This window comes from Silurus meridionalis, chromosome 13, assembly GCF_014805685.1.
Source record: "Silurus meridionalis isolate SWU-2019-XX chromosome 13, ASM1480568v1, whole genome shotgun sequence".
NCBI classification, from domain to species: Eukaryota; Metazoa; Chordata; class Actinopteri; order Siluriformes; family Siluridae; genus Silurus; species Silurus meridionalis.
In genome coordinates, this window is record NC_060896.1 from 22,390,763 (window position 1) to 22,417,319 (window position 26,557).

The following is a 26,557-nucleotide window of genomic DNA, read 5'->3' on the forward strand; positions in this document are numbered from 1 at the left end:
TGGCAACATGACATTTAACCTAGTACTCATTTAGTGGACCGAATGATGTTCACCTGCTCTTGCAGACAGATTACTGCTCAGACACAAGTCATTTATTTTACATGGAAGAGAAACTGCAAGAGACACAAGAACACTTTTAAAGCTTTGGATCTGACTAAGTTTAGTATTTGATCTTAAAAAAGGTTTTTGAGATAAAACAGTGAACTTGTGAGTGCTGGCAGGTTTTTCGCTCCCAAGTTCCCAAGTGTGTCAGAGGAAAAGTGCTCATGATTTGTGACTGTTAGTTGGGTCCTTGCATGCCATTATCTGTGAGGAGATTTAGTATCTTTTTGTAAGATGTATCCTGGTTAATCTCAGCCATTCTCAAAATTGAATATTATGTGGATTACATCAGCGTAAAAGAAACATTATTGTAGACTCAAACTAAACTGGACCACATGGGACTTCCATTATATCAAAAACAAATCTGTAATTCTTTTACATTGAGGTTTCCTTAACTGAAAATTGTAACCTTTATAAAGGAGGACTAACTACACCGAATGCTCAGGGTTTTGGAAGCCAAGTGTCCCTAACTCAAGTGTCCACATACATTTGACCATACAGTGTATCATGTCGCATTGGTCATTTGTTTAGATTTTGTTTAGGATACTGTAATTGTAGAACCTTACAAGGAGGATGTGGAGGAAAACTCAAGAAGCAAACACTTTCTCTTTGGTTTCTAATATGTTCCTCGGTTCCTCAGTTCTCTCTAGTTACAGTCAACCCTGAAAGCACAACAAGAAAAGACTAAAAAGACTGTCTGTAACAAGCCACAGGTGAGACTCATTATGCGTTACCTACACTTTTGTCATCTATAAATGAACAAAATGTGCCAGTGCCATGGCCCAAGCTGCTTAAACTGACCCACTGTTAGCTGTTTTGACTTGACTTTGGTTTGTGAGCTAAAAACAAAACTTCAGAAGTAATTTAATGCCTAATTTCATTTGATTTTTTGATTTTTATTTTTTTTTGGTTTCTAGAATAACAAAGATTGCAATGGAGGCATTCAGTGGTTATTCACCTTGGTTTGATAATGGTGGAATGACTGACTCAGGGTGCTCTCCTGCTTGTGTCACATTCTAGCGTTCCCTTTAGTTATTCTGTTATAGTTAGTCTTGCCAGAGTTTGTGTCAGGGCATGATGTATATCCTCTTAAAGCACAAGTGCGAGCCCTGCATATACCTGGGCTCTCTCTCTCTCGCTCTTTCTCTCTCCAGATGTTACTCCTGCTCCCTACTGAGATGCCTGCTGGCCTTGCCTGACTCATCCTGATACTCTTAGTTTGCTTGGAGCCTTCATGACCTGAGAATCACCTGTTGTCCCTGAAGTTTGTTGTGAAGTTGCTGTGGAGAGTATCACATAGATGATGGTGAATGTCCTCTTATGACAATCCCAGTGATTACACTTGCAAAAATTTGCAATTCAATTAAATTCATTTTTCTTTGTATAGCACTTTTTACATTGAACAGTGTCTAAAATAAAGTTTATAAGGTGGTATAAAATTGTGCCTATAAGTTATTGCCTATAAGTTTGTTCCTTATAATTGTTTATTCCTGATGAGCGAGCCAGTGGTAAAATTGGCAAGGAAAAACTCCCTGATATTGTATGAGGAGGAAACCTTGAGAGAAACCAGATTCAAAAAGGAACCCATCCTCATCTGGGTGGCACAAAATACCCATTCATTGCAGTTCCATTGTTGGGGTGTGTAGTAAAGGTGCTTAAATGCAGAGCTGTTCTTGCAACATGTGGTCCTATGCCATTGAATTAGACAGGTGATAATTATTACAGTCCAAATCCATCCTCAAAGTTCTTGAGTTCCTCAGCAGCTTCATGGATCTTTAGACTGTAGATGTTTATACTCTGAACTGTGCACTCAAGCCAGATATCCACTGTTACAGTAAATAAATTGCTTAAAACTTAAAATATTATAGAGGTAAACTCCAGAAATCAACACTAATAAACATTCCGAATAGAATACATTTAAACACACTTATCAGTGCTTTACATTATAGCATACAACTGCTGGAGAGCAATGATTTCCCTTTTTCAGCCTGGTTCCTCTCAAATTCTCTCCCATTTTGTCTCAGGAACTTTCCCTTGTCACTAGGACCTTGTTTAAAGCTGCCAGCTTCAAGTGTTATCAGAAAATTAAGTGCTGTTTGTACAATTCTACATTCTTCTTCAAATCCATAATTTTGTTATACTCTGTTTATGATCAAACCATATCTTTAAAAACACCCTACTGATTTGAGACACAGCCATAGACATTTCCTCTGGGTGAAAGTATGTCATATAACAGTAAATGTAGCAATGTTGTGTATGTGTCAAGATGAAGGGGAAGGAAGAGTAGTAATGTTTTTTGCTTAAACACAAGCCAAGACATCTGCAGAACATTTAGCAATACAAGTGTCTTGTTTATACTTTTTTTATCTTTGCTTTGATGCTTTGGTCTTTCTGAAGTGTAAAAAATCAGACACCTTTATCATTCTTGGGACCTGACCTTAATATTTGTGTGTGTGTGTGTGTGTGTGTGTGTGTGTGTGTGTGTGTGTGTGTGTGTGTCTGGGGTTGGGTTTGGGTTTGGGTTTGGGTTTGGGGTTGAAGGAATTCAAATGGTGAATAAAAAATGTCATGAAGAATCCTACAGAAACCCAAACCCTAGCATCTGTGCAGTTTTGTGTTTAGTGTTGGCACAATTTTATTGTATTTGCTTTTTTGAGTGCAAAAGACACCTTCGGTATCTGAATGATACGTGTACAGTGCCTTGCATAAGTATGGGAGTGGTAGCTCAGTAGTTAAGGTGCTGGGTTACTGGTCGGAAAGTCGGGGGTTTAAGCTAAGCTGCCACTCTTGGGCCCTTGAGCAAGGCCCTTAACCGTCTGTGCTTCATGGCCGACCCTGCGCTCTGAGCAAGCTGGGATATGCAAAGTACAAATTTTACTGTGCTGTAATGTATATGTGACTAATAAAGGCTATTTGCCCCCTTGAGCGTTATTTATTCATACACTTTTTGTAGTGTTGAAATGTAATTGTATTTAATTAGAATTAATTTTAGAGTGCTGTTCTTTTTGTCACACAAGGTTACTCAAACATTTATAAGGCTGGTAGCCTTTCGGGATACAGTATGAAATTTCAACACTGAGCTTTTGGATCCTGATATTTTTGCTCATTCTTTAAGGTTTTCCTATGAACAGTCTATTTAAACACATACATCCACTTGGTATTAACAGGTAGAATTGGTTACATTTACATTTCTTTGCATTAAAAAAAACATTTGAAGAAGTTTGGATATAGCCCACCTTAGTAATATTTACTGGATCACACTGTGCTCCAGATTTCATTAAACATTTGTAATTGTTTCTCTTGTCCAGTTTATTAGGTTTGATGCTAGTCTTGGGTATCATTACTTATTGTGGTGTTATTTATATACAGGACATTCACATTCTCCTGGTTGCTTAATTGTCTTTAGAGATTTTAACACTTCTAATATTAGTAGTAGAGGTAAGCAGCAAAATGAGTTCTTTAAGATGACCATTGTATGACCTATGCTGAGAGTACTATTAACGCTTAACTGACCAACATCTTTTTGGGAGGTGGTCACTTAGTGGTTAAGCCATTGGCCTTTGAATAAAAAGGTCATGAGTTAAAATCCCAGCCATACTAAGCTGTCACTCCTGGGCCCCTGATCAAGGCCCTTAACCACATAGCGGCATAGCGGTGTCTGACACATGCTGTAAATGTTTTTTATATACACTAAGATAAACTGGAGCCATTTTTTAGTTCAATTTAAAACTGACTTTAATTGGCACTTTATATATTTCTAACCTAAAGAAGAAGACTGAAATTAAGACAGGAATTATTGTAGCTTACATTATTATTTATAATAAATTGTCGACAAATAGTGAGAAGATAAATGGCAAATTTACAGTTTACCTCAGTTTTTGTTATTTGGATTAACGTGATTTTTGTATCACTAATATAAAATCAGATGTAAAAAAATCAGGAGATGTAAACAATAAGCTAAAACTGTTTTATATATTACATATATATAAAAAAGGTTTTAGCTTATTATTTACATCTCCTGATTTTGTCCTTGTTAAACAAGGTTCATTGCACCCAAATTTGTGCCCCTATTTTCCCTTTTGTTTCTTGGATTAAAAACCTAGTAAATAATAAATGTACCATGAGTTCTTAATTATTCAATTTAGCCAATTCTTCAGAATTCTTCATTTGTACAAAAAAAAAAAAAAAAGGTTTGCAATTACTGTAACATAGCTCATGCTCCGACGTATTATATTTAATCAAGTCCTAGTGATGAAACCCTGTATTGTGAAAAAAAGAAGCTACGGTCCTGTGAGACTGCATAAGATTTGCAGTGAATCACAGCTTTTCCGGAGTAAAGAAATTCCCCCACTGTCCTGCTGTTGGATGATGCAACAAGTGGGGACTCAGCATTTCTGCACTCTCTCTGACACCACCATCCCCCTCTTCTTCAGTACATACAGAGTTGAGCCCTGGGTCAGTAGCACTCTGATCTCAGGTTCCCATAGAAACCTTTCAAATATCCAGATTCACTCATATGTTCATATATTTGAAATTCACTGAAATATCAATCTTTTGATTGACCATCAGTTTGAAAGTGTTGCTACGAAAAAGCTCATGTTTCCTTGATTAATTAAATAATAAAGATTTGTATTTGTCGCAATCATAGTTTTATGCATAATACAATTGTTTTTTTGGATTGGGTTACCGTTCCAGATGTTGTACAGATGTCAGCCAGCATGCCCACTACCGCATATTGCTCAATAGAGCAATTAATGTACTTAGCAGTCGAAGGAACTTCACCAAGAAATAAAATGTTAATTGAGTAAGGAATCACTCATCCTGATGTTCTGCTATTCTGATGTTTGACATGAACCTTAACTGATGACCTGAATCTGTATAATTGTTAGCATTTTGCTTCTGCCACATACGATTCAAATGTTATTAACGGGATCTATTTGAATTCCTATCAAAATGGCTGACAAGTGAATATTGTATATTAGTGTAACAAATTTTTCTTGCTGTTATTTAATTGCACTGTAAGTCACTCCAGTGTGGAGTCATTTTCTTAACATTGTTGTTGTGGGTGTGGCTGATTAAACAAGATACTTGTGGTTATATCCAGACACTTCCCAGGCTCAGCAGGTGAGGCTTAGTTTAGATAGTACTGCTGCAGAGAATTCCACAGTCTAACAGATGGGATGTTTCACAACGGTCTTGTCTCTGTGAGTGTGGATATGCTTGTAATGTGTTCAAGAGATTTTTTCCCTTTTCAGCGCCAGAGACACTTTTAATGGCTTCCTTGTCTTTTTCCCATGGAGCTGAATCAGATCACTGACAAATGACACCTGGGGAAAGTTGCAGAAATGTAATTTATAAAGTAAAAAATGATTATTGAATATAATTTAAATCAATATTACAGTCAATTACAGTTCTCAATAAAGAAAGATCTTTATGTTGTTTGGGGCAATATTGAACCAAAAATGTAAAATGTAAAATTTACCAATAACCATTACTGCTAATGGAAGTAAATAAAGTCTAATTTAAAATAATTTATCTTTGTAGTTTTTTTTTTTCAAAACTTTGTTATCGTGTCTATTCTTTTATAGAATATCATCAAAAATGTAGTTTAATAAAATCTCAGTGTTTCATCAATGTAATTGTAAATATAAATTACTGTTTAGATTTATTCTCAAAATTGCTGACTTGTAAGAAAGAAATTGAATTATTAATGAAATCCAGATGGTTTTCAAAAGAATTGGGAAGTGAAAAAGAGGAAACTGTGAAAGTTACAGCAATTTAGATGGTTTATCATATCAAATCATATATTTCAAACAGATTCGGATTATAAAGTCCAATTGCTCCTTGTCACAAATGTTGCTATTAGTTTCATTATAAGTTTGCATTCTTGTTACAGATGTTTCAAGGACAACAGGAAACCCTGCAGTTGTAACCATTGTAATCATCGTAACCATTGGCTAGATTGAATAGCACTTTGAGGTTTGTTAATATCCTGCTACTATTATTTATTATTAACATAAATTATTTGTCAATCAATCCATTACAACCCTAATAAACACTATTTCTTTTACTTTATAATCTTGTAATAATTAGATACACACCCCCCCACCCCCACAGAAACATTAATCATGACATTAGTCAGGTCACAGAAAGTGCTGTCTAGAAGAATGACTAAAGCTAATGAAGTGCTCATCATTTCTCCTTTAACTCCTCCTCCTCCAGGATTGTTTTACATCCGACTCACACGGACAAGCTCCAGACACTGTTAGAAAGGATCGGGGTGACTTCTATCTCACCCATTCTAACTCCTTTTGCTTCCTCTGAACCCTTTTCTATCGCATGCACCTCTCTCCCAAAGAAGACGAACCAGCACTCCAAAGTGCTCCCTATACTGGAGTTTGATTTCTATTGCATCTCTGCGGACTTGGGCAGATCTTCTCGGGCAGAAACTTGCAAGACATTTTCATTCATTTTTCCCCAAAAGAAAGTTCAGAGTTCTGAAAAGTTATAAAGTGAAATTAGTTCCTATTCGTGTTTTGATTTTGATTCCGTTGTTCTAAATGCTGACCGAGTCCTGCGGGCTGATGGGATCGGACGTCCGAGATCTGACTCCCCTCATGCCCGCCGTACCCACTCTACCACCTCTTCCAGGTCCAAACAGCGGCGCTCCTCAGTGGGGTCCGATAGTCGACTTCCACCCTGGCTCTCCATATGGAGCTCTGACTTCACACTCGTTGATCAAGCAGGAGCCTGGCTGGGGGTCAGTAGACACCCATGATGATCCTCACTGCACCCTCGGAGCCTTCACTGTGCACTTTTCAGGGCAGCTGACCGGAGGCTGCAGGTACGGGGCGTTCACAGAGTCATCTTCTGGGCAGAACAGGGGGTTCAGCACCAACCCATATCTGAATGGCTGTGCTGAAAATCCTCCAATCCCAAGGGGTAAGTGATCTTCATTCATCAAGTTCTTCTTAAAAACATTTGTGCAGACAACAACAGAGCATTCATTTTGTATCTCGCTCATTAACATTCACTACTGGGTCAGTCATAAAGCTAAAAGTAGATCAATGTAATGGATTTAATTATGTCAATTGAAAATACACACATTTTGTCTTCCTTTAAATTGGTGGTGTTGGAAAATTTCAGTACTATTTTCAAGAAAGAGAAAATGTCAGATGGCATCAGTGTCCACACGTCTGTACAGCATAAATCTACAATCACTTTTAAACTAAACTTATTTTTAAATACTTAGAAGAATTGAAGTGAATGTTTTGTCAGTCAGTAACTTTGAACTCTTATAAGGGTTACTTTTACTGCATTATTTAATTATAGTATAATAAATAAAGTAATATTAATCAAGTGTTCAGTAACGGTGCAATGTTGATATTGACTGCTGTTTGATTGAAACTCGTCTAACAAAGCAATTTATAAGAACGAATGTTGGAACACAAAAATGAAACATTGCTGAAAAGCTGAGATCAGGTTGCTTTTAGAAAAACAACAATGATAGATGATCATCATTGTCCACAAAGCACTGCAGTGTTAAAACTTGGCCAAAACTATATGTGAATGTTTAAACGAGTCAATCTCTGTATGATTTTACTGCGAACTTTCACTGACCTTTAATCACAGACTAGGACCAAATCTCATCACGAGGGCCAGGAACTACAAAAAATATATTCATGCTCACTCACCTCTTAATATCTTACTATAATGTTACAATATGCCATTTATCACACAGAGAGTATATCATGTACTGCATCAGTGTTCTGTTAATGATTAATAGACAGATATCAGGATCTGCTGTTCAGGGAATGCTGTGATTTCTTGGTCCTATATATTTTATTTGTGATTTATAAATGTAGTTAAAGTTAGAAGATATATAGATACGTCCTGGAGTCAGAAGTAGTATAGGAGCTACTACAGGACTCACAATGAAATATAATACAAATATGGTTTTTATCTGTGAGGAGTAAAAACATTAGGGCTTGCTTTTCTAGGAAAAAGTAATCAACCACATGGTTGAGTAAAATCCATTGAGCCTTTAAATAATACAATGTTAATAATATAGTAATTGTACAATATTAATTAGCATACATAAAAAAAAAGTGTACTGTCTAAACAATTTATGACTTTCAATATAACAGCTATAAACACATCATTTACACATCAGCATTATATATCATTAGGCCACCAGTAAGAAAAAAACATGCAATTTCAAATTTCTCTGTCCTGGAGAAAATCTGATTCCATGAATGTGAAGTAATATAACAACTTTGTATACACTGTGTAAATAAAAGTTTGTGGACACCTGTCCATAAGATTCACTTGTGATACCGTTAATTCCACATTGTCCTTTTTTGCTCTTATAATAACATCCACTCTACTGGAAAGATGTTCCACAAAATTTTAGTGTTTTTTGTGGAGATTTCTGCTCATTCACCCATAAGGGCATGATAGATTCACTATCTAAGAGCATTAGGTGCATGCAGTTAGCATTCTAAATCATTCCAAAGGTGTTCAATAGGGTTGAGGTCAAAGCACTTTAGCAGGCCACTTGAGATCTTTCACTCTCACCCATGTAAACCATATCTTCATGAAGCTGGCTTTGTGCACAAAGGCACTGTCATGTTGGAATAGGTTTGGGTCTCTTAGTTTAAATAAAAAGTAAATTGAGAGTAAATCATAGTGGCTGGAATTTTTTTTCTTAATTTGGTAAGACACCAGTCTTAAATAGGATGAAAAAGCAAATTATACATTAGCTGTGATTTAGGAAGCCCAAATAGGCATGCATTTTTATTTCTGATGTCATCCCATGTCTTTTTACCAGTGTTTAATAAAATAAACTTACAGTTTTTAAACTTACCCAACATTTACTTTGCAGCTCCAGTTTTAAATGATAACAATTGACAAATGAACTTGGCAGATGAACTACATTTGACAGTATTACATTTTAATACCACAGTTCTGCTGAATGCGCAAATATTGTGGTTTAGAATGTTATTCATTTTTAACAAGCGCAACTTTAATTCTGCTGCAAGGTTCTTGATTCTCTCATTTTTAACATAAGGTCACAAATGCCTTAGTGTTCATATGGTGTTTTATAATATATTTTTGTTTTCTCTGATGAATCATGAAACATGGGAAAGTATTCAGGATAGCAGGCATTGTGGTTACTGAGTAATATGACAGTCTGCATACACAAAAAAAGTACATACAATCTTTGAATAAAAAAATTTATATTCAGCAAATTTCTGAGGTGTAAGTATAAAAAAACAAAAACAAAAAATATTAAAAAATAAAAATGACGCTGGAATCCTGACTGAAAAATCACAGTTGATTCTATTCTTATAACCGCACACATTATAACACTTCAGTCGTGATTTGGTCCAACTGTTCCCCCTTAAAGCTTTATAAATACAAAAAAAAAGTATGACACAAAATAAATTGGAGGGCTAACTCTATTTTTTCTAACTTTTTCTTTCTAACACAGCAGATGTGGATGGAGCACTGAGTTTTTCTCACACACCTGTTCATCACTCGTCACCTTTTCCTTGTTCTCACCCTTTTAAACATGAGGATGCTCTGTCTCAGACCACTGTGGGTAAGGGCACCTGATACACACCCACACAACATTGCAAATTAGCTGTTACATACATTTTTAAATCACCACCATTAGAGATTACACTATATGGGACAAGAAAACAGACAGGTCAAATTATTGTGAGTGCAGTAAACACTGTATATATATATATTAATACTTTAGTGTTCCCTGTGTTACTTTTTATTATTTGACATCCTTCTGTGTCAAAAACTGTTCCAATGATCTTTTTCAATAAAGAAATAAAACAATTAATCTTAATTTAATGTGAATACTGCAAAATACAATGCATTGAATTTTTAGACATCGCAATGGTAGAAACTTCCAAAATACAACTCTACCTTTATTTCATTAAATATTTACAAAATCCATTTATTATAGTTAATGAAGCTATTTACCGTATTGTACATTATGTCTGCCATTTTGACAAAGCTGTTACCACACAAAGATAAAACATCAGAACAAATGTTTTTAAATAAACCTATGATTTGGATTCTATATCTTGTCTGGTAGCCTTAAAATTATATCGCAGTTGCTTTCATTCATTTTACTTTTACATTGGTGAATACATTACAATTGTAAAGTGGAGCAATCCAGGGGTCAGGCAGTGCTAATCAAAGCACAGGATATTAACAACAATGTAGCAAACCAATTCGCTCCAAATTATTATCACCTTTAAATGTAAATAACTGTCCAATCCTCCTCCACTGAAGTAAAGAAACTGAAGGAGAGTGTGATAAAGACTAGGAATGTGTAATGTTGCCAGATGACCCATTTGTACCCCCTGTAGTGCTGGTAAATTTAAAATACATAATCCTCTTTTAGTTGTAAGCACTTGATACAGAAATCCATGTGAGTGCTTTATGGGTTCCGAGAGCACAGGGCCTGTTTGGATAAGTGGAGTGAGGAAAAGGCCACACTTCAATATCTACTCCCTGAAGAACAATCTGTTAGTCCTTATGTACAGAGTAAACAGAAAAATAGAAGGAGGGGAAAATGGTACAAGTACAAGAGCTTTTTTTAGTCCCAACTTTTCATGTATACTAAATTTATCCATGGCAGACTTTGGATATTTGGTATATAAAGTTTGGAGCGTTCATCTGAGCAGCTACCAGCCGTGAAGGTCAGTGTTCCTGAAAATCTTGCTAGATAATTGAAATGTTTCAGATAATGTTGTAAAGAAAAAAAGGAGAAACTTTGCTGGAACTCTACCATCTTCCTAACTTTAATCTCTCCAGTAGAATCCTGGCTTTAAACATTGGGGTAAACATTTTAACAAATATATTGTACTGGTAATGGCTAGAGGGATTCTAAATCCTTTGAAAGAAGTTATTTAGATTGTCTAAGATAGCTGTCCATTGCAATTCTCAGTGAGAATTAAAACATACTTGATACAATGCAATAACGACAGCAAAATAACATTGATAAATCATTGAAAATGTCTTAAAATTCATTCCCTTCTTTTTCATAGATGAGCAGCAGTACATGGCCCCGCCCCCTGTCTATGGTTGCCACACCCCTAGCGACAGCCAGACTCTACTTTTACGAAACAGCTACAACAGGTAAAAGCATCTAATCGCATTTAAAGCATTCATTTCTTTATCTAATCCGACAGCATTTTATATGCTGATGGCAGATTCGCCCACTATGTGACTCAGAAATCTAGTGTAAGCCTGCGGAGAGCCATGCTGTCTGTATAAAGGTTAGGAACTGCACAGCAGCCCTCAGCAAGCCAAAATACACTCAGGGTGATCTACAGTCCATTTCCTCTGAATTCCTCTTCCCTGCCTGGCCATCCCCAGAGAGAATAGTACTGGGGTAAATCAGAGGCTGAGGACAGAAGTGGGGGGCCAAGAAAGGAAAATTATGGGATATTAAAACGTGTATGGGGCACAAGGACAGGAGAGGACTAACTGGTATGGCATAACAATAGTTTAGAAGACAGACTGGAATAAAAGGTGTTCTGAATAAATATCAACTCCAATCATTTGTAGTGTTATAATGAAATTAATTGGGATTAATAATAATTATAATTGATTATAAGTAAACAAATAGTGCTAAAAATAAAAAACAATCTAGGGTTTAGTTAATACATTTATTTATTTTTATAAATGAAATATTCCGAATAAAATCCATTTCAGTTCCAGGTTATAACTCATTCATTGTAAATCGGGTGAAGGGGGTAAATAGTTCTGCAAAACAAGCGTACACCACTAGACTCAATGATTCTTGAAATATTCTTGGAATAATGTGCTCATGTTGTTTGGAGAAAAGGCAGATCGTGTGGAACCCAAAATATGAGAACGAATGTAGATAAGATTTAATGACGCCTCCTCGTCTTCCTGTAGTACTGCTGCGTATTCAGTCAATTCCCTGTAGCACATGATACAAAAGAGGAAAAAAAGATTTGAACTATTCAGCCCTACATTGTAATACAGAAACACAATGATCACTAACATCACGAACAACACAACAGAAAGAGCATTTCTAGCATTTAACATCAAGGCCAGTGGTTAATAATAAAACACTTTAAAAATAGCAAGTCATGGGTTTCTAAAGCAAATAGCTCCAATCTCAACGTTTGTAGTTTGCTTTTCATTTTCTGTTCATGGGTACTAAACATTGAATGTCAAACTGATTAATGTGACTACAGTGACTATTTTGATAAAAAAATTTGACTACTTCTGCTCAACTACCCAGGTATAAGATGTATTGTATCCACCTTTGCTGGAAAATCTACTGCCTATAAAAATATTACACTTAAAACAGTGAAAAAAGGGTGAGAAATATAAACATAAAACAGCGATCCACTTGAAAAAGAAAGTCCATCTTCTATACTTATATACATTTAGGTTTAATGTGATACATTACCACTGTGTTCCTTCACACTCGAAAACTGTAGCTCTATTCACACATTAATTAGCCTGACTCAAGCACAGACTGTAAGCACCCCATGCTGGTTAATTCAGCTTCTTTCCCTCTCAACGCCTCCCTGCTGTCAGCACGTTCACCTTGTTACATTATTACGACACTGTACCAGGCACGCTGACTCTCCAGACCTCTGCAGTTCTGCTGTCATTGATCAGATATGCGAGCGAGGGCGCCCCACTTCTCTTCCTGCGAACGCTAAGAAAAGTAGTTACAGTACAGCAGCTCCTGTGCTTTTCTACAAAAATCAGAAATCATTTATTTACTAGTTGTAGAACACAACATCAAACTTCAATGTATTTAGCAAAACATATCTCTTACAACATAGTAGATCCCTATGAAACTCTGAAACAAAAACAGAAAACTGAGAAAGTAGCCTTTTACAGAGCTTTTATACTCTACATGTTTTAACACATTGATTAAATAAATCGTACAAAATATACTAATCGTGATTTCAAAAGCAAAAACTTCACTTGAGTAGCTTTTCTTGAGTTACTAGCTTGCTAACTTTGCTAGAAAAGTATTAGAATGTATGAGCTGGTAACCTTGATTACAATTTAGGTGCGAGAGGTAACAGGAGCTTGAGCTTGATGTCAGTCAGATGAGACAGTTTTCAGTTGAAAATCGCATATAGTTTATATTTAAGAAACTACAGCCGGTTCAATGGTTATTTATTTAGACTAGAAGGCTGTTTAGTAGCTCACTAGAGGTTAACTAGAGGCTAACAGATTTCTTGTCAGTTCTATTGTGTATCTCTATTCCTGGTTTAAACTTGCTGCATTTAATACTACACAAGATTGGATTGGATGAAGTTCACCTAGAGTTGCTGGATTAAAGCAACCTTTCAGTTAATGGATGCTAATATTAAACATTTTACACACACACACACACACACACACACACACACACACACACACACACACACACACACACACACACACACACACTAAATTGTTTCTACACGATTCCTTAATACAGTGAAAGAAGTTTCATAAAAAATAAAGGGTACTTTAAAAAAATCGTTTTTAAATAAACGGAATATAAAACAACATTATTGAAATCTTGGAATCCGATCAAAAGGTGTCAATTAATTTTAGGGAAGATGATAGCTTAGTGGTTAAGTCATTGGACATTAGATCCCAAGGTTGTGAGTTCCTGGCCACACTAAGCTGTCAGTCCTGGGCCCCTGAGCAAGCCCTTAAGCCCATAGCTGCACAGTTTTATGAATGAGATAACAATTTTTTAACTCACTCTCTATAAAAGTGTCTGGCAAATTCCATCAATGTAAATTTTCTAGAACAACAATTCAAATCAAAGTTATTTTAAGCTCAACATGCTCTTTAGATGTTATTGTTTCTTTAGTAACAACTCATTCACAGCTAATAGGCAAAGTCTTTTTAACCATTGTAACTGTTATGCTGATGCTGTCCACAAAGATGCTTTTACTTAACATTTATGGAATCTCATTTGTCAGCACTTTGTAAGTTTTTCATCTGTCTTCAGCATCTTTTTGTCCAGAGAAGGAATGACTGCTTATAGCTGCTACATTGTAAGTGATAACAGGAACTAACTGGCCTTATGGACATTTCAGAGCATTAAATATAACTATAAATGGATAAAAAGTATCAAATGTTATTTATTAATCAAGTAATCACAGGCTAATTGCTTTGGAATAAGGCAGTGATAACAGGCCTTTATTGTTGATAAATATCATATAACAGCATGGCCTGTTATAGTTTATTCCTTACTTTTGTAGTGAATTCAATTAAAGAATTTAAGGTTCAGAAATAAAAGTTTCATTGACAGCCCTGGGACTTGAACTCACAACCTTCCAATCGTTTTCATTGTTTTAACACTGTATTTGTATTTGTTTTCTGGCAGTGATAATCTGTACCAAATGGCTGAGTGTATGACCTGGAACCCAGTCAACAGTCTGACCTCCACCATAAAGAGGTATGGCATTTCGCAGATTACTTTGCACTATTTTGCACTTTTTAAAAAAAGTCCTCTACCACATCTTTCTTTTTCAACCTAAAAAGTAAAGGCATTGTTAATGCAAGAAGTGGTGCAGTGAATATAAAAGCGGGATCCTCTATCCCATTGACCTGGCCTGAGATTAGTTCTTTTGGCAACAGATAGCCTCTACTCTGGGTTATCTTCAAAGAACTGGACTCGGTTTCATATCAGTACGCAGCTGCAAAGATATATGTAGTGTTGAAAACAGCGCTGACACAATCAACAGCTTGAAAGAGAAGAAAGAATAGTGAGCACGAAGGAAGTCTAGTTGAAGTAAATATTAATAGTTATGGTTCATTCATAACTTTTCAGATAAGTTAGATTGTGTTAGGGTTAGAACTGTACACTTTAAACTCAAGTTTAAAGAAACACTTAGCTATGGGGTAGGAAATGATTTATGTTGAGGAAGAAAATTGTACATGGACATGATTAAGCATGCTTTTATACGAAAGTGTTTTATTCCTTGCATATACAATAAAGGGCTGGCCGTGTGCACACCTGTTCACAAGTTTATTTTATTATTATTAGATACGTCTAATAAGCTCATTAGTCCACAACAAGTGCACCAAAGGAGACCCATCTCTTGGCTGTTACAGCCCCAGTTCTGTGCCATCTCAGCTAATATTAGCTAATTACCCAAAACATGCTTCTGGTAACATATGCCGCTTATTTAATTCTTCCTGGTTCAGCACATGATTATGGCTGGAGACCTGGAAATTGGTGTCTTCATCATCATGTGAGAGTTCCTTCTCTACACTGTCAAGAATCCTACACCCCTTATCATCACAAAATGCAGCATAAAAGAAAGAGGAATTTAGAGATGTTGACCCATGAGAAATCCATAACAGATACTTTAGTCATGTATGAATTACCAAGGAAAACAGGAGATTAATGCTGTAGATAGATTGATGGATGGACAGAACAATAGCTAGACAGAAACAAAAAATTGGTAGGTACAATATAAAAAAAACAATGCAAATAAAGTTTAAGGTTGCTGTTGGTTATAAAGTAATAATGTGAGGGGGCAGAAAATATTACTTTTTTTTAGTAAAAGTGGAAAGTTTTAAGTTATGAATTATGAGTTTAAGTTATGAATCTTGGGGAAAAAAAGGAAAAAGTTCTATAAAAGTGGAAAAAAATTAACTTTTTTATAGCGTTCTGATTTTGTACTGTAGTTAAAAAAATGTTTTTAAGTTGATTTAGGATTTAATTTCATTTGAGAACTAATCTGATCCAATAAAAACAAGATTTATTAAGGTTTTAAGTTTTCGAAGTTGTTTTTATTATCACTGTTTAATTTTAGTTTAGTTTAGTTTTATAAATATTAGTTATGGGGAGAACTGGATTAGGTGTTGGGGCCACTACCACTGATTGCCCACCTACTATTTGTACCAGCCCACACTAAAATAATTGGCTAGAACTGGACCTGATACTACAACAATATACTAACACAAAGTATAAAGCATGTGATACTTAAAAAAAAAAATGTTTGTAGTTATATGTAATGTTTTGCAGTATGTACAAAATAAGTCACTTATAACAGCTAAATAAAATTGGTGCAAAAATAAGTGGTAAAAAATAATTTTGTCAGTTCAAACGTTACCAGGTTGCAGCCTAGCATGTTAGCAGTAACATGCTAAAAAAAGAAAAAAAAAGAATATGTTCATTTTGTCTTGAAGCACTGCAGATGCGAAGCTCTAGGTAATAGAGTAGTGCACTCCCTTCTTTCCTGAGAGTGCAGAACTATTTTGTTTTCGAGCTGTTGTAGTGGGAGCCACTTCCTCTGAAGGTTTCAGTTATAGAGTGCTGACCTTGACCGTGAACTCAGAAAATAGCACAAAAGAAAAACAGACAGGGGGAAGGAAAAGACAGTGGGTATTGGTTAAGTATGTGTGTGTATAAGGAGGAGGCAATAAGATGTGGCTCAGTGCACAGTGAGTGAAGAAAGTGCTTTGTTTTTCCACCATCCAGTGTCCCAGATTAAAAGGGTGTGTGATTTAGGGTGTGTTTTAGGATTTGCTGCTTAACATTTAGAAAAAAAACTTCACAGAATGAAATCAATGCTTAACTCGTACTGGTGAAAGGGAGCTGGAGACAGAAGGGGGTCATGCTTTTGCTCAGTCAACCAGTTCAGAGAAGATAAAGTATCTTGACGCGGTTGTAGTGGAATGCGGCGTGATGGGCGAGCATGGGCGAGGGGCGTGACTTCAGCAGAGTGTAATATTTACGTTCCTGCAGATAATCACTATGCCCCTGCTCCTCCTCTTTGCCATGAGCAGTGAGCTGTTTGTCTGTGCAGAAAGATGGATAGATAGTCTGAGGAATGACTGGCTAGCCTGAGATGTGCAGCTAACAGGACAAAGGGAGCTTTATGGAGCTCTAGTGGTTCATCAGGTGCTCCCTACACATCCTGACTCTGAACTTTATCAGTGCTGAAAATTCATTCATACAGACATTATTCTTCATACCACACACACAACAGTCAGAAGGAAATAGTTTTTAGGATTTAGTATATCAGTTCAGCATTCTTTCTTTGCTTCTTTTTGTAGTATCCATCTCATTAGCCAAAACATTCGAATGTATGCACGTATTTCACACATTTGTGCCTTTTTATAGATGTACAGCTAAAACTAGCAGTGGATAAAAATCCTAATAGATCTGCAGTTAATAAAATATTCAATACACTTTTTCCCCATTTCATATATATTTAATGCCTTGGTGAACAGTAACGAAGTGAATGCAATTGTACCTGCTTTATTTTGCGTATTTGTAATTTACTGAAGTATTTCCATTTGAGGAGACTTTTACTTTAATTTTACTACATTTCAAAGTCAAATATCGTACTTTTTACTCAACTATATTTTGCGAAATCGGTAGTTCGTTTTTATTTATAAACGGATAAAAACTGGTCAAGTTCGCAGCAATCCACCAATCAGGGTAGAGCGCCTCCATTTTGAACGCTGTGATTGATGCTTAGTGGTATCTACTTATCATAAGCAGAACCTTTGAGAGGAATAACACCCGTGGCCTTATTTGTGTGATTTGTTTGAAGTAGTTAAAAAGAACATTTTGGGCTCATGATGATTGTAATAGATATCAATCAGTGTTTGACTCATTAAGCTCATTCTATTAATAGACGGTGTGTTAAGAGGAACATTGGAATCTTTTAACATAAACTGAGTTGATTAAGCAAAAGTCTTGTGATAAAAATGATAATAATAGCTGTAATAAATCAGTACTTTGGATACTTAGGTACATTTGAAGGCAAATACGTTGTACTTTTAATCAAGTAAGCGTTTCAAGGGAGCACTTTTACTTTTACTGGAATCATATTTTAGCGACTTTATCTCCGCTTTAACTCAAGTACATGGTTTGTGTTCTTCATCCACCACTGATTTATTAATTTTTCTGTTGTGCTGCTTCCACATGATTGGACGATTGGATAGCTGCATGAATGTACAGGTGGTTTAAAGTAAAGTGGATGATGAATGTATTATGAGTAAACTAATATCAATTAAGGGTTAGATAAAGTGTTTATTTCATTACTAGAAACATCCTTTAATAACGTTTCATTTCATTATTAAAGGTAGGAGGAAAGATCTTAATATACTTGCCAAAGCAAAGTAAAATAAGGTCCTAATTCCCCACATTTCCTAATTTTTTATCTATTCAGGTGCATAAGACATTGCACCGCATAAGTTATATACATTTCGAAATACTGTACATATCATTCCCTGTATATTCCATATACAATATGTGTAGAGGTTTGTTAGATCCTGCTATTTTGTCCTTTATTAACAAACTGTCGTGTTCATTTGAGGTTGCCATGATGAGTAAACATGCACATTTCTGTGTCTTCTCTGTGATGTATTGCAGTCCGACTACAGGATTCGAGAGCGAGCCCACGGCAGCTGTTGCTCCTGTGATGTACAGTGCTCAGTACCACATACACACACATGGCATGTTCCGAGGAATTCAGGTGTGTACTCACACACACACACACACACACACACACACACACACACACACACACACAGCTACTGTTAAACAGGTTCAACTAAAGGTCACAAACTGACTCCCCTCGAAATCCTGTCAGTCAGCTGTAGCAGAGATTGTGTGTCAAGGACAGGTCGATTTGAACATTTAATTAGTCAGACCTGTCCCATGTTGTGTTGCTGTTTGGATCATTAACTCTGTTCAGCATCAGGAAAAGCATTAGCTAGATACAAACAGAGTCTTGTCAGTGCAGTGGGGGTATGTAGAACAACAAATACTATTGATCCCCTTTTTCTGGCTCCATTTTTCTGAGAAATAAATGTCTCAAAGGTTCCTTAAAGAAATGATGTTTTCTGCTTCTCATTTGATCTCACACCTCTCTGATGATCCAATACATTACAAGATATTTAATTACAGCTAATAATAATGTAACTTATCATTTAATGTAATGCAGCTAACTGGTAATACTATTACTAATACCATTGCTTTAGAACAAGTGTATTTTTGTAAGCTTCATAAGTTTATATTTGGATTGGCAGATTGTTCATCATTTTATAGACATGTTCCCTAGCAAACTTTCACAGCTTCAGAAATAATTATGAGGTGAAGTTGTATATTTGAAGAAATGCCAGTCACAATATGCTTTCGATGGAAGAAGAGGGATCAGTATGTAATAATCAAAAACCTTATGCACCTAACCTAACCCTAACCTGTTCTTTTACTTTGTGGTAACAGTTTGGGGAAGACCCACAAATGGCTAGAAAAGTCAGGTGTCCCAATACTTTTGTCCATATAGTATATGAGCGTTTTCTTCCTGACTCTTAAGTGCACACTTTCATGGTCTAGTCTCAAACCGGGGTTGACTGAGTGCGAAGTGGGAGCTCTAGCAGTTTGCCACAAGAGTGTGTATGTGTGTGTGTGTGTGTGTGTGTGTGAACCCAAATGCAGAGACAAACTCTGTATTTATTTTAAATGCAAAAAAAAAAAACTGAACAAAAAAATGAATTAGTTTCTAAAAAATACAGCACAATGGAAAAGCATCTGTCTACAACTCAATAAGAAAAAAATTTATATCTTCTGAAATTTTAATATATTTTAATATCTATCTAAAACTACAAGTGAAGTCTTTCTCTGGAGCTATGGCAACAAACTCAAAAAACAAAACAAAAGAAAGGGAACCTTGGAACTCTGGAAAAGGCGGGCGACATAGGGAAAACAAACTCGGAAAACGGACCACACAACTTTAACCACCAAGCACGAACCTGAGACAAAAGGGCAAAAAAAACACTCAAGGCAAACAGGACTCAGGTGGAAACACTAAAAATTAATGAGGACAAAGGGACAAAATGGTGACATCTGTTGGGGAAAACAGGGAAACAAGGTGTTCCCTGAAGTGGTTTTAAACAAACAGAGCTAAGTTGGATAGGGTAATGTTTCATTTCTAGTAGCTAGACTCAACAGCAGATAAATTCTCTCTTTAAACTGGTAGTTGTAACACCATAAGAAAATAAAACGAAGAGCCGTAAATACAAAAGTCCTCACTCAGTCCTCACACAGATTACTGCTTTTAAGCGATCTTAAGAACTTCAGATCTTGACTGCTGATGAAGAACGTTTTTACACACACCGAGCTGTTTGTTAGTTAGACACGTATCTTTGTGTGTTCCCATCACATACTGCTTTTAACCCCAGGCCTGTCTCACCCTCCTCCAGGATGTGAGACGAGTCCCGAGCATCCCGCCCTCCATCGTGAGGTCGGCCGAACCCAATGAGAAGCGCCCATTTGTGTGTTCGTACCCGGGCTGCAGCAAGAGATACTTTAAACTCTCACACCTCCAGATGCACGGAAGGAAACATACAGGTAAGAGACACTCATGTCTGTTGTTTAAGTGGTCTACACATTCACACTTGTTCTTTATCCTTGCGTTTTTTGGGGGCTATGATGCATAACCACAACATAAGCAAGATAACTGAAAGGATTCTTCATTACAATGACTGTACGAAGTGTATTAATACACCATGCATGGATAATAACAACATAATGCACCATTGTAGTGTTGAGAAAAAAAAATCAGTCATAAAATTATCCATGTATAATATGTCATCACAATTTAATACAATCCATACAGAGCATGATGTCCAGTGGTGGACAGTAGTAAAATGTGATTCTAAATGTGATCACTATAAATAAAAAAAAAATGTAAGACGTATTACTCACTGTCTCAGTCTCAAGTCTCCACTACACAATTCCGGTAATATACTGCGCTCTTTTTTATGATTTCTCAACCCTTAAGGGAAAAAGCTTGGACATTCTCAAGTGAGGGGTAATAAATTTTTGACATGTTTATCCAAACATTGCCTCGCTCCAACACAAATCCATAAAAGAAGCTGGCAAAAATTTAAAATATAGTCCTTAATTCAACATCCAGTTTTTAGTTGCTCATGAAAGAATGAATCAGATTCTTAATAATGGAGTGTGAATACAGCAGATGTAAACACACACACACACACACACACACACACACACACACACACACCATGGGGTCATACAGGAACCAGAACTGCTTTTGTAACCATGGTGACATCATTCAACTATATCTCACCCATTTATTTAAAGCCACTCCCAACATGTATGTGTTTGTGTGTGTGTGTGTGTGTGTGTGTAATTAATCACATGTTGACTCCTATTTATGGGGAAAGGCTTGGTGTGTGAATATGCAATTTCCAAGGAAAGTAGTGATAGCTTAATAACTGATTGACTCCCATCTTCTCTCAGTGAATCACAGCTCACTAGCTGGATATACACCTCACATCCCTGAGCATGTCCATCTCAATTCACTATCTACATGGATTCTGTATATTTCCTAATGTCAGCTAGCTAGCTTTGTTAGAAAATTACGTCTGTAGCTAGTGCCAGCTAGCCTTGTTTGGGTTTACGGTCTAAATTGCTTGCTAAATTCCTTGTTCTTTAGCTAATGCCAATTAGCTGGCTGGCCTTATTTATAAAAGCTATTTAATGAGAATGTACTTTAGCTAAAGGTGACTAGCTAGCCTTGTTTAAGTTAATTAAATAACTTATTTTGTATTTTCCCTACCTAAAGGCAGCTAGCTTAACTTTTTACTTTGTTTCTTTCGCATAATAATAATATAATGACAACAAAAGTTGAATCTAATCTAATATTTATTTGTATATATTGTCAAATGATAGCTAGCTAAATTCCTTGAGCTCATTTTGTATTTTATGTCAGCAAACTTTGTGTATTTTGGTATACTGTCCAATGTTAGGTAGCCGATGTTGTAGGGTATATTCTCTAGCTAATTCCATGTAAGATAATTTAGTTTATTGCATACATTGTCTAATATGAAATGTAATCAACTCATGACAGCTGGCTAACTTTGTTTCAGTACATTTTTTGATGTTAACTAACAAAATCTCAATCTAATGCCAGCTATCTGGCTTTGTGTATACTGTTTAATGCGAGGTGACCAGTGCCAGCTAGCTAGCTCGTTTTTGCTTAGCTATATTGTCCAGTTTTAAATAAAAACATTTATTGTTTACCTTTTCTACCTAATATCAGCTATCTAGCTATGTTTTCACTGTTTTTAAATTTTAGCAAATTCTGTATTTTATGGCAGCTAGCTTGCTGCATTTGTGCATACCATATAGGTCGCTGATGTTTTTGGGTACATTCTCAAGCTAATGCCAGTAGGATAGCTTCGTTTTATTCATTAATCAACTAATGACAGCTAGATTTGTTTCAGCATATTATTTAATGTTAACTAGCAAACAAGTCTGGAAAACATTCTTTATCTAATGCCAGCTAGCTAACTTTTTCTTGGCTCTATTATTTGTTTGCTAGCTATGTTTTAAGTATGTTCTCTAGTTAGATAGATGTAGCTTAGCTTTGCTTGAGTATGTTGTCTAATTTGTTAGCATTTTTGTATAAATATAAGCTATGTGGCTCTGTTTATACTGGCAGACTTCAGCACACTTTAATTGAGACGTTTTCCATTAAAAAACAGTGATCTGAAATCACGTCTAAGCCTCAAACTTGAGGCTTAGACCTTTAGAATGATGTATAGTTAGTCATGGTTACCTTTCTCCCTCTTTATTTCATTTTTATTTAATCTAATAATTTATTTAATCTATTTAATAAACATTAACACCTGAGAACAACGGGATATTGGTTGCGCGGACGCGGCACTGACGACTAAGAGGTTAACTACTTTTAGGAATAAACTTTAATTATAATATAAATTAAAATAAAGGTATCTTCAGGTGGAAGCTGTGTTCCAAAAACAGAGGCATTCTAAACATGTATTTTATAATTATGTGTGTGTTCAGGAGAGAAACCGTACCAGTGCGACTACACGGATTGTGGCCGCCGATTCTCCAGATCCGACCAGCTAAAGAGACACCAGCGTAGACACACAGGTCAGACTCCAGCGCTCTCTTTATTCAACTTGTATTAATGGTATATATGCATTACATTTTTGGTTCATATCTGCAGTGATATTTTACATATCCCAGGTTGTTAGGGTGCTGGGGTCAAAGCACAGTGCCAGCCATGATACACGGCACCCCTGGAGCAGAAAGGGTTAAGAGCCCAACAGTGGCAGTTTGGCAATGCCAGGGCATGAACCCTCAACCTTGTAATCAGTAATCTAGAGTAGCAGCCATTCAGCTATCTCTACACATCTGTTCCCATGTCTTATCAGAATCATTTAGTATCATTTGGAAATATTTTAAAATATAAAAGTCTTTATTTCAGATACAAATTGTAACTCAAATTAATAAACAATCTTGACTGACCGTATTTATTAGTAATTAATGGGTAGCTGTTTGCAGGAAATGCTAATAAAAGATAAAAGCTCTTGGTGCCTGATGTAATGCTATGGATCACTGTGTGTTTTTAAAATACAACAGAAACATAAGAAGTAAAATTAAGCATGAAAATCAATCAGGAGAATTTTTTTTAGGTCCTGCAAGACATGAATAATTTTCAATCAGTCAACATGTGTTTATGCTTGTGTTATTCTTAGTTTCTTGAATATTTACACAGAGAATTTTCATTAAAAAAAAAAAAATCAAAGACAATTACTAAAGAATCCACACTGTTTTTGCCTTCCCAAAATGGGAGTATAAATACTGCCACATATATTTACTCCATAATGTATTTACATTTCTATTTTAAATTCTACTACACTATATGGACAAATGTTTGTGGACACCTGACTGTAAAACTGTGGTTTATGAACATTTAGAACATATTTAATGTTTTGATGTTTCACTAGATTTTGAAGTGTGTTTTTGAGATTTGTGCTCATTCAGCTACAAGGGTGTTAGTACTGGTTAGTCAGGTACTGATGTAGGTGAGGTGAGGAGGCCTGGGGTGCAGTCAGCATTCCAAGTCATCCCAAAGAAGTTCAATAGGGTTGAGCTTTGAACTTTATAGCAGGCCACTCAAGATCTTCTACTCCAACCCATGTAAAGCTTTTCTTCATAAAGCTCTCTTTGTGCAGAGGGACATTGTCATTCTGGAGGACATTTGGGTCAGGTGTCCCAATACTTTTATCCATGTAGTTTTTATTCCTCTATTCTAGTTTTATTATTTTGTTCAATTTTTGAAGGTTTTCAGCCTTCTTATGTTGTGAAATGAATTTTACTGCATGTTTTACTGTACATGGTTATGTATTTTTTAGAATAATATAATCCATGGTGTCTTTATCAGCATATCAACATAAATAATGATCAGACTTGACCCATTATTCTGCTCTCTAAAAATCTTCATGCTCTCATTTCCCCCTTTTCAGGAGTAAAACCATTTCAGTGTGAGACGTGTCAGAGAAAGTTCTCACGCTCTGACCACCTCAAGACTCACACGCGGACTCATACAGGTAAAACAAGTGCGTAATCCCCTTTTCATCCTCATCCTTTTTCAGTTTAAGTACAGATTCATTAGCAATTATTATATAGCTTAGTACTAATGCGTTTAATTATTCTCACACTTCTTTTTTTCCCTGTCTCAGGTGAGAAGCCGTTTACCTGTCGCTGGCCGAGCTGTCAGAAGAAGTTTGCTCGGTCGGACGAGCTCGTCAGACATCATAGCATGCATGAGAGGAACGTCACCAAACTGCAGTCGTCTCTCTGAACTCCCACAATCCTTACACACATACAATCATTAACTAACTCCTGGTGATTATTAAAACAGACCCGACGACGGCAATGCCCAAGACTGAACACTCAATTATTAACCTCATTAAACTGCTTTGGAATATAAAAGTAATCCCCAGAAAAAATAACAAACAAAAGGCTTCAGAGGCCTGAATGAAGGAATAATTTAGATCATCTCATGCTGTAAATAACTCATGAATTGAGCTCTTTAATGGATAAACTGGCTCACATAGAATTATGATCATTTCTGATTTTATAAACGTGCCCTTTTTTTTAATTAAAACAAAAATGCACTGTTATGTATTTTTTGTATATACTGTATGTTAATCGTTGACAGACTTTTAATATCCATATTTTGTATTAAAAATCTTCTTATACAAATCAACATGGAAAATCCTTTCTGCATGTTTAAATAGCTGGTGACTGGTAAGATCACATGACCATGATGCTAATCATGGCAGATTTGACTGGAATAGTGGATTTGCTTGAAAGGCATTTTGAAGAAGAGACTAGTCCGCCATTAGTAATGTATAAATCAGTTCCACAGATACACAGATCAGGCGTAACTTTATGACCATGTGCCTCATATTATGTTGGTCCCCTTTTTGCTGCCAAAACAGTCCTGACCCATTGAGCATTAACTTCTTCAGCAGTTGAGCTACAGGAGATCGTCTGTTGGATCGGACCACACGGACCAGCCTTCACTTCTCACGTGCCTCAGTAAACCATGGCTGCCCACGACCATGTCACTGGTTCAACACTGTTCCTTCCTTGGACCACTTTTGATAGATACTGACCACTGCAGACCCACAAGAGCTACAGTTTTGGAAATGCTCTGACCCAGTCGTCTAGACGACATCACAATTTGCCTCTTGTTAAACTCACTCAAATCATTGCTTTTGCCCATTTTTTCTGCTTTTAACACATCAACTTTAAGGACTTAATGTTCATTTGCTGCCTTATAAATCCCACCTACTAACAGATGCCATGATGATGAGTATTAATCAGTGTTATTCACTGTACTATAATACAAAATTGCCTTCTGGCAAAAAAAAATTTCTGTTCTGCAAAATGTGTGAATGTTTGTTGCTATGGTGCCTTCGTGCCTCATTCCTGCTATCAAATAAAGTATACAATTACAGGAAAAGGAATACCGCAGACGTCAAACTCAAAGCCTCACCGATCCATTATATCCAGGCCGTGAGGTAAAATCATATTTCTATTATAACTGGTAAAGTTTGACTCCGAGTGCTGCACCGTTTCTACTATTCATCTTGGGACACAGCAAAAAAAACCCCAAACCCTAAACTTTAAACTGACAGCCAAGAAACAATGCCAAGCATCTCGTTAAGGCAAATTCGCATAAGAGCAGAAGTTTTTACTTTACTTTACTTTTCACACTTTATTCTGTCTTGTTGTTTATTAAATGTTGACAGCGTTTGGATCTCTATTGAGACCTGCTATTTAATTTTGGCCCCCCTCTATGATTGAGTTTGACAATCACGGCATCTTTTCTCTCTCGTAAATGTACAAGAACCAGCTTTCTTTCAGATACGCAGGTCAGGAGAGGTTTCATCTTGTGACACTAAAGAAATAATTATGGTGAATTTATTATATAGTGTATATAAAGAATTTAGGTGAGAAAGACCTGGAGGAAAAAAAAAAAAAAACATTTGCTTTGTTGTAACTGATGCTGTTCGGCATCAGAGAAATGCACAAACTTTTGGGAAGGCGAAAGAA

The 26,557-nt window shown here is 36.1% G+C and overlaps 1 protein-coding gene across 3 annotated transcripts; it reads left to right on the forward strand.

The window, feature by feature from the left end:
- The first annotated feature begins 6,305 nt into the window (after nt 1–6,305).
- On the forward strand, nt 6,306–25,202 carry wt1b (WT1 transcription factor b). 3 transcript variants are annotated; one of them, XM_046864971.1, is made up of 9 exons: nt 6,306–7,044; nt 9,596–9,706; nt 11,175–11,265; nt 14,513–14,584; nt 18,524–18,626; nt 20,356–20,503; nt 22,988–23,077; nt 24,457–24,540; nt 24,673–25,202. In XM_046864971.1, exons 1-9 carry the CDS (start codon nt 6,663–6,665, stop codon nt 24,792–24,794), a joined length of 1,203 nt encoding a protein of 400 aa, XP_046720927.1. In that variant the 5' UTR covers nt 6,306–6,662; the 3' UTR covers nt 24,795–25,202. The 3 variants fall into 3 exon arrangements, with proteins under 3 accessions (XP_046720927.1, XP_046720925.1, XP_046720926.1); XM_046864969.1 differs by having other exon boundaries at nt 6,308–7,044; nt 24,457–24,549; XM_046864970.1 differs by having other exon boundaries at nt 6,312–7,044; nt 9,599–9,706; nt 24,457–24,549.
- Nucleotides 25,203–26,557: the final 1,355 nt, after the last annotated feature.

Bases quoted from the DNA above. Each gene is read 5' to 3' on its own strand.
- wt1b (XM_046864969.1), top strand. From the start codon at position 6,663: ATGCTGACCGAGTCCTGCGGGCTGATGGGATCGGACGTCCGAGATCTG. The intron at 18,627-20,355 runs GTGTGTACTCAC...ACCCTCCTCCAG, and splicing joins GCATGTTCCGAGGAATTCAG to GATGTGAGACGAGTCCCGAG. The intron at 20,504-22,987 runs GTAAGAGACACT...GTGTGTGTTCAG, and splicing joins GCACGGAAGGAAACATACAG to GAGAGAAACCGTACCAGTGC.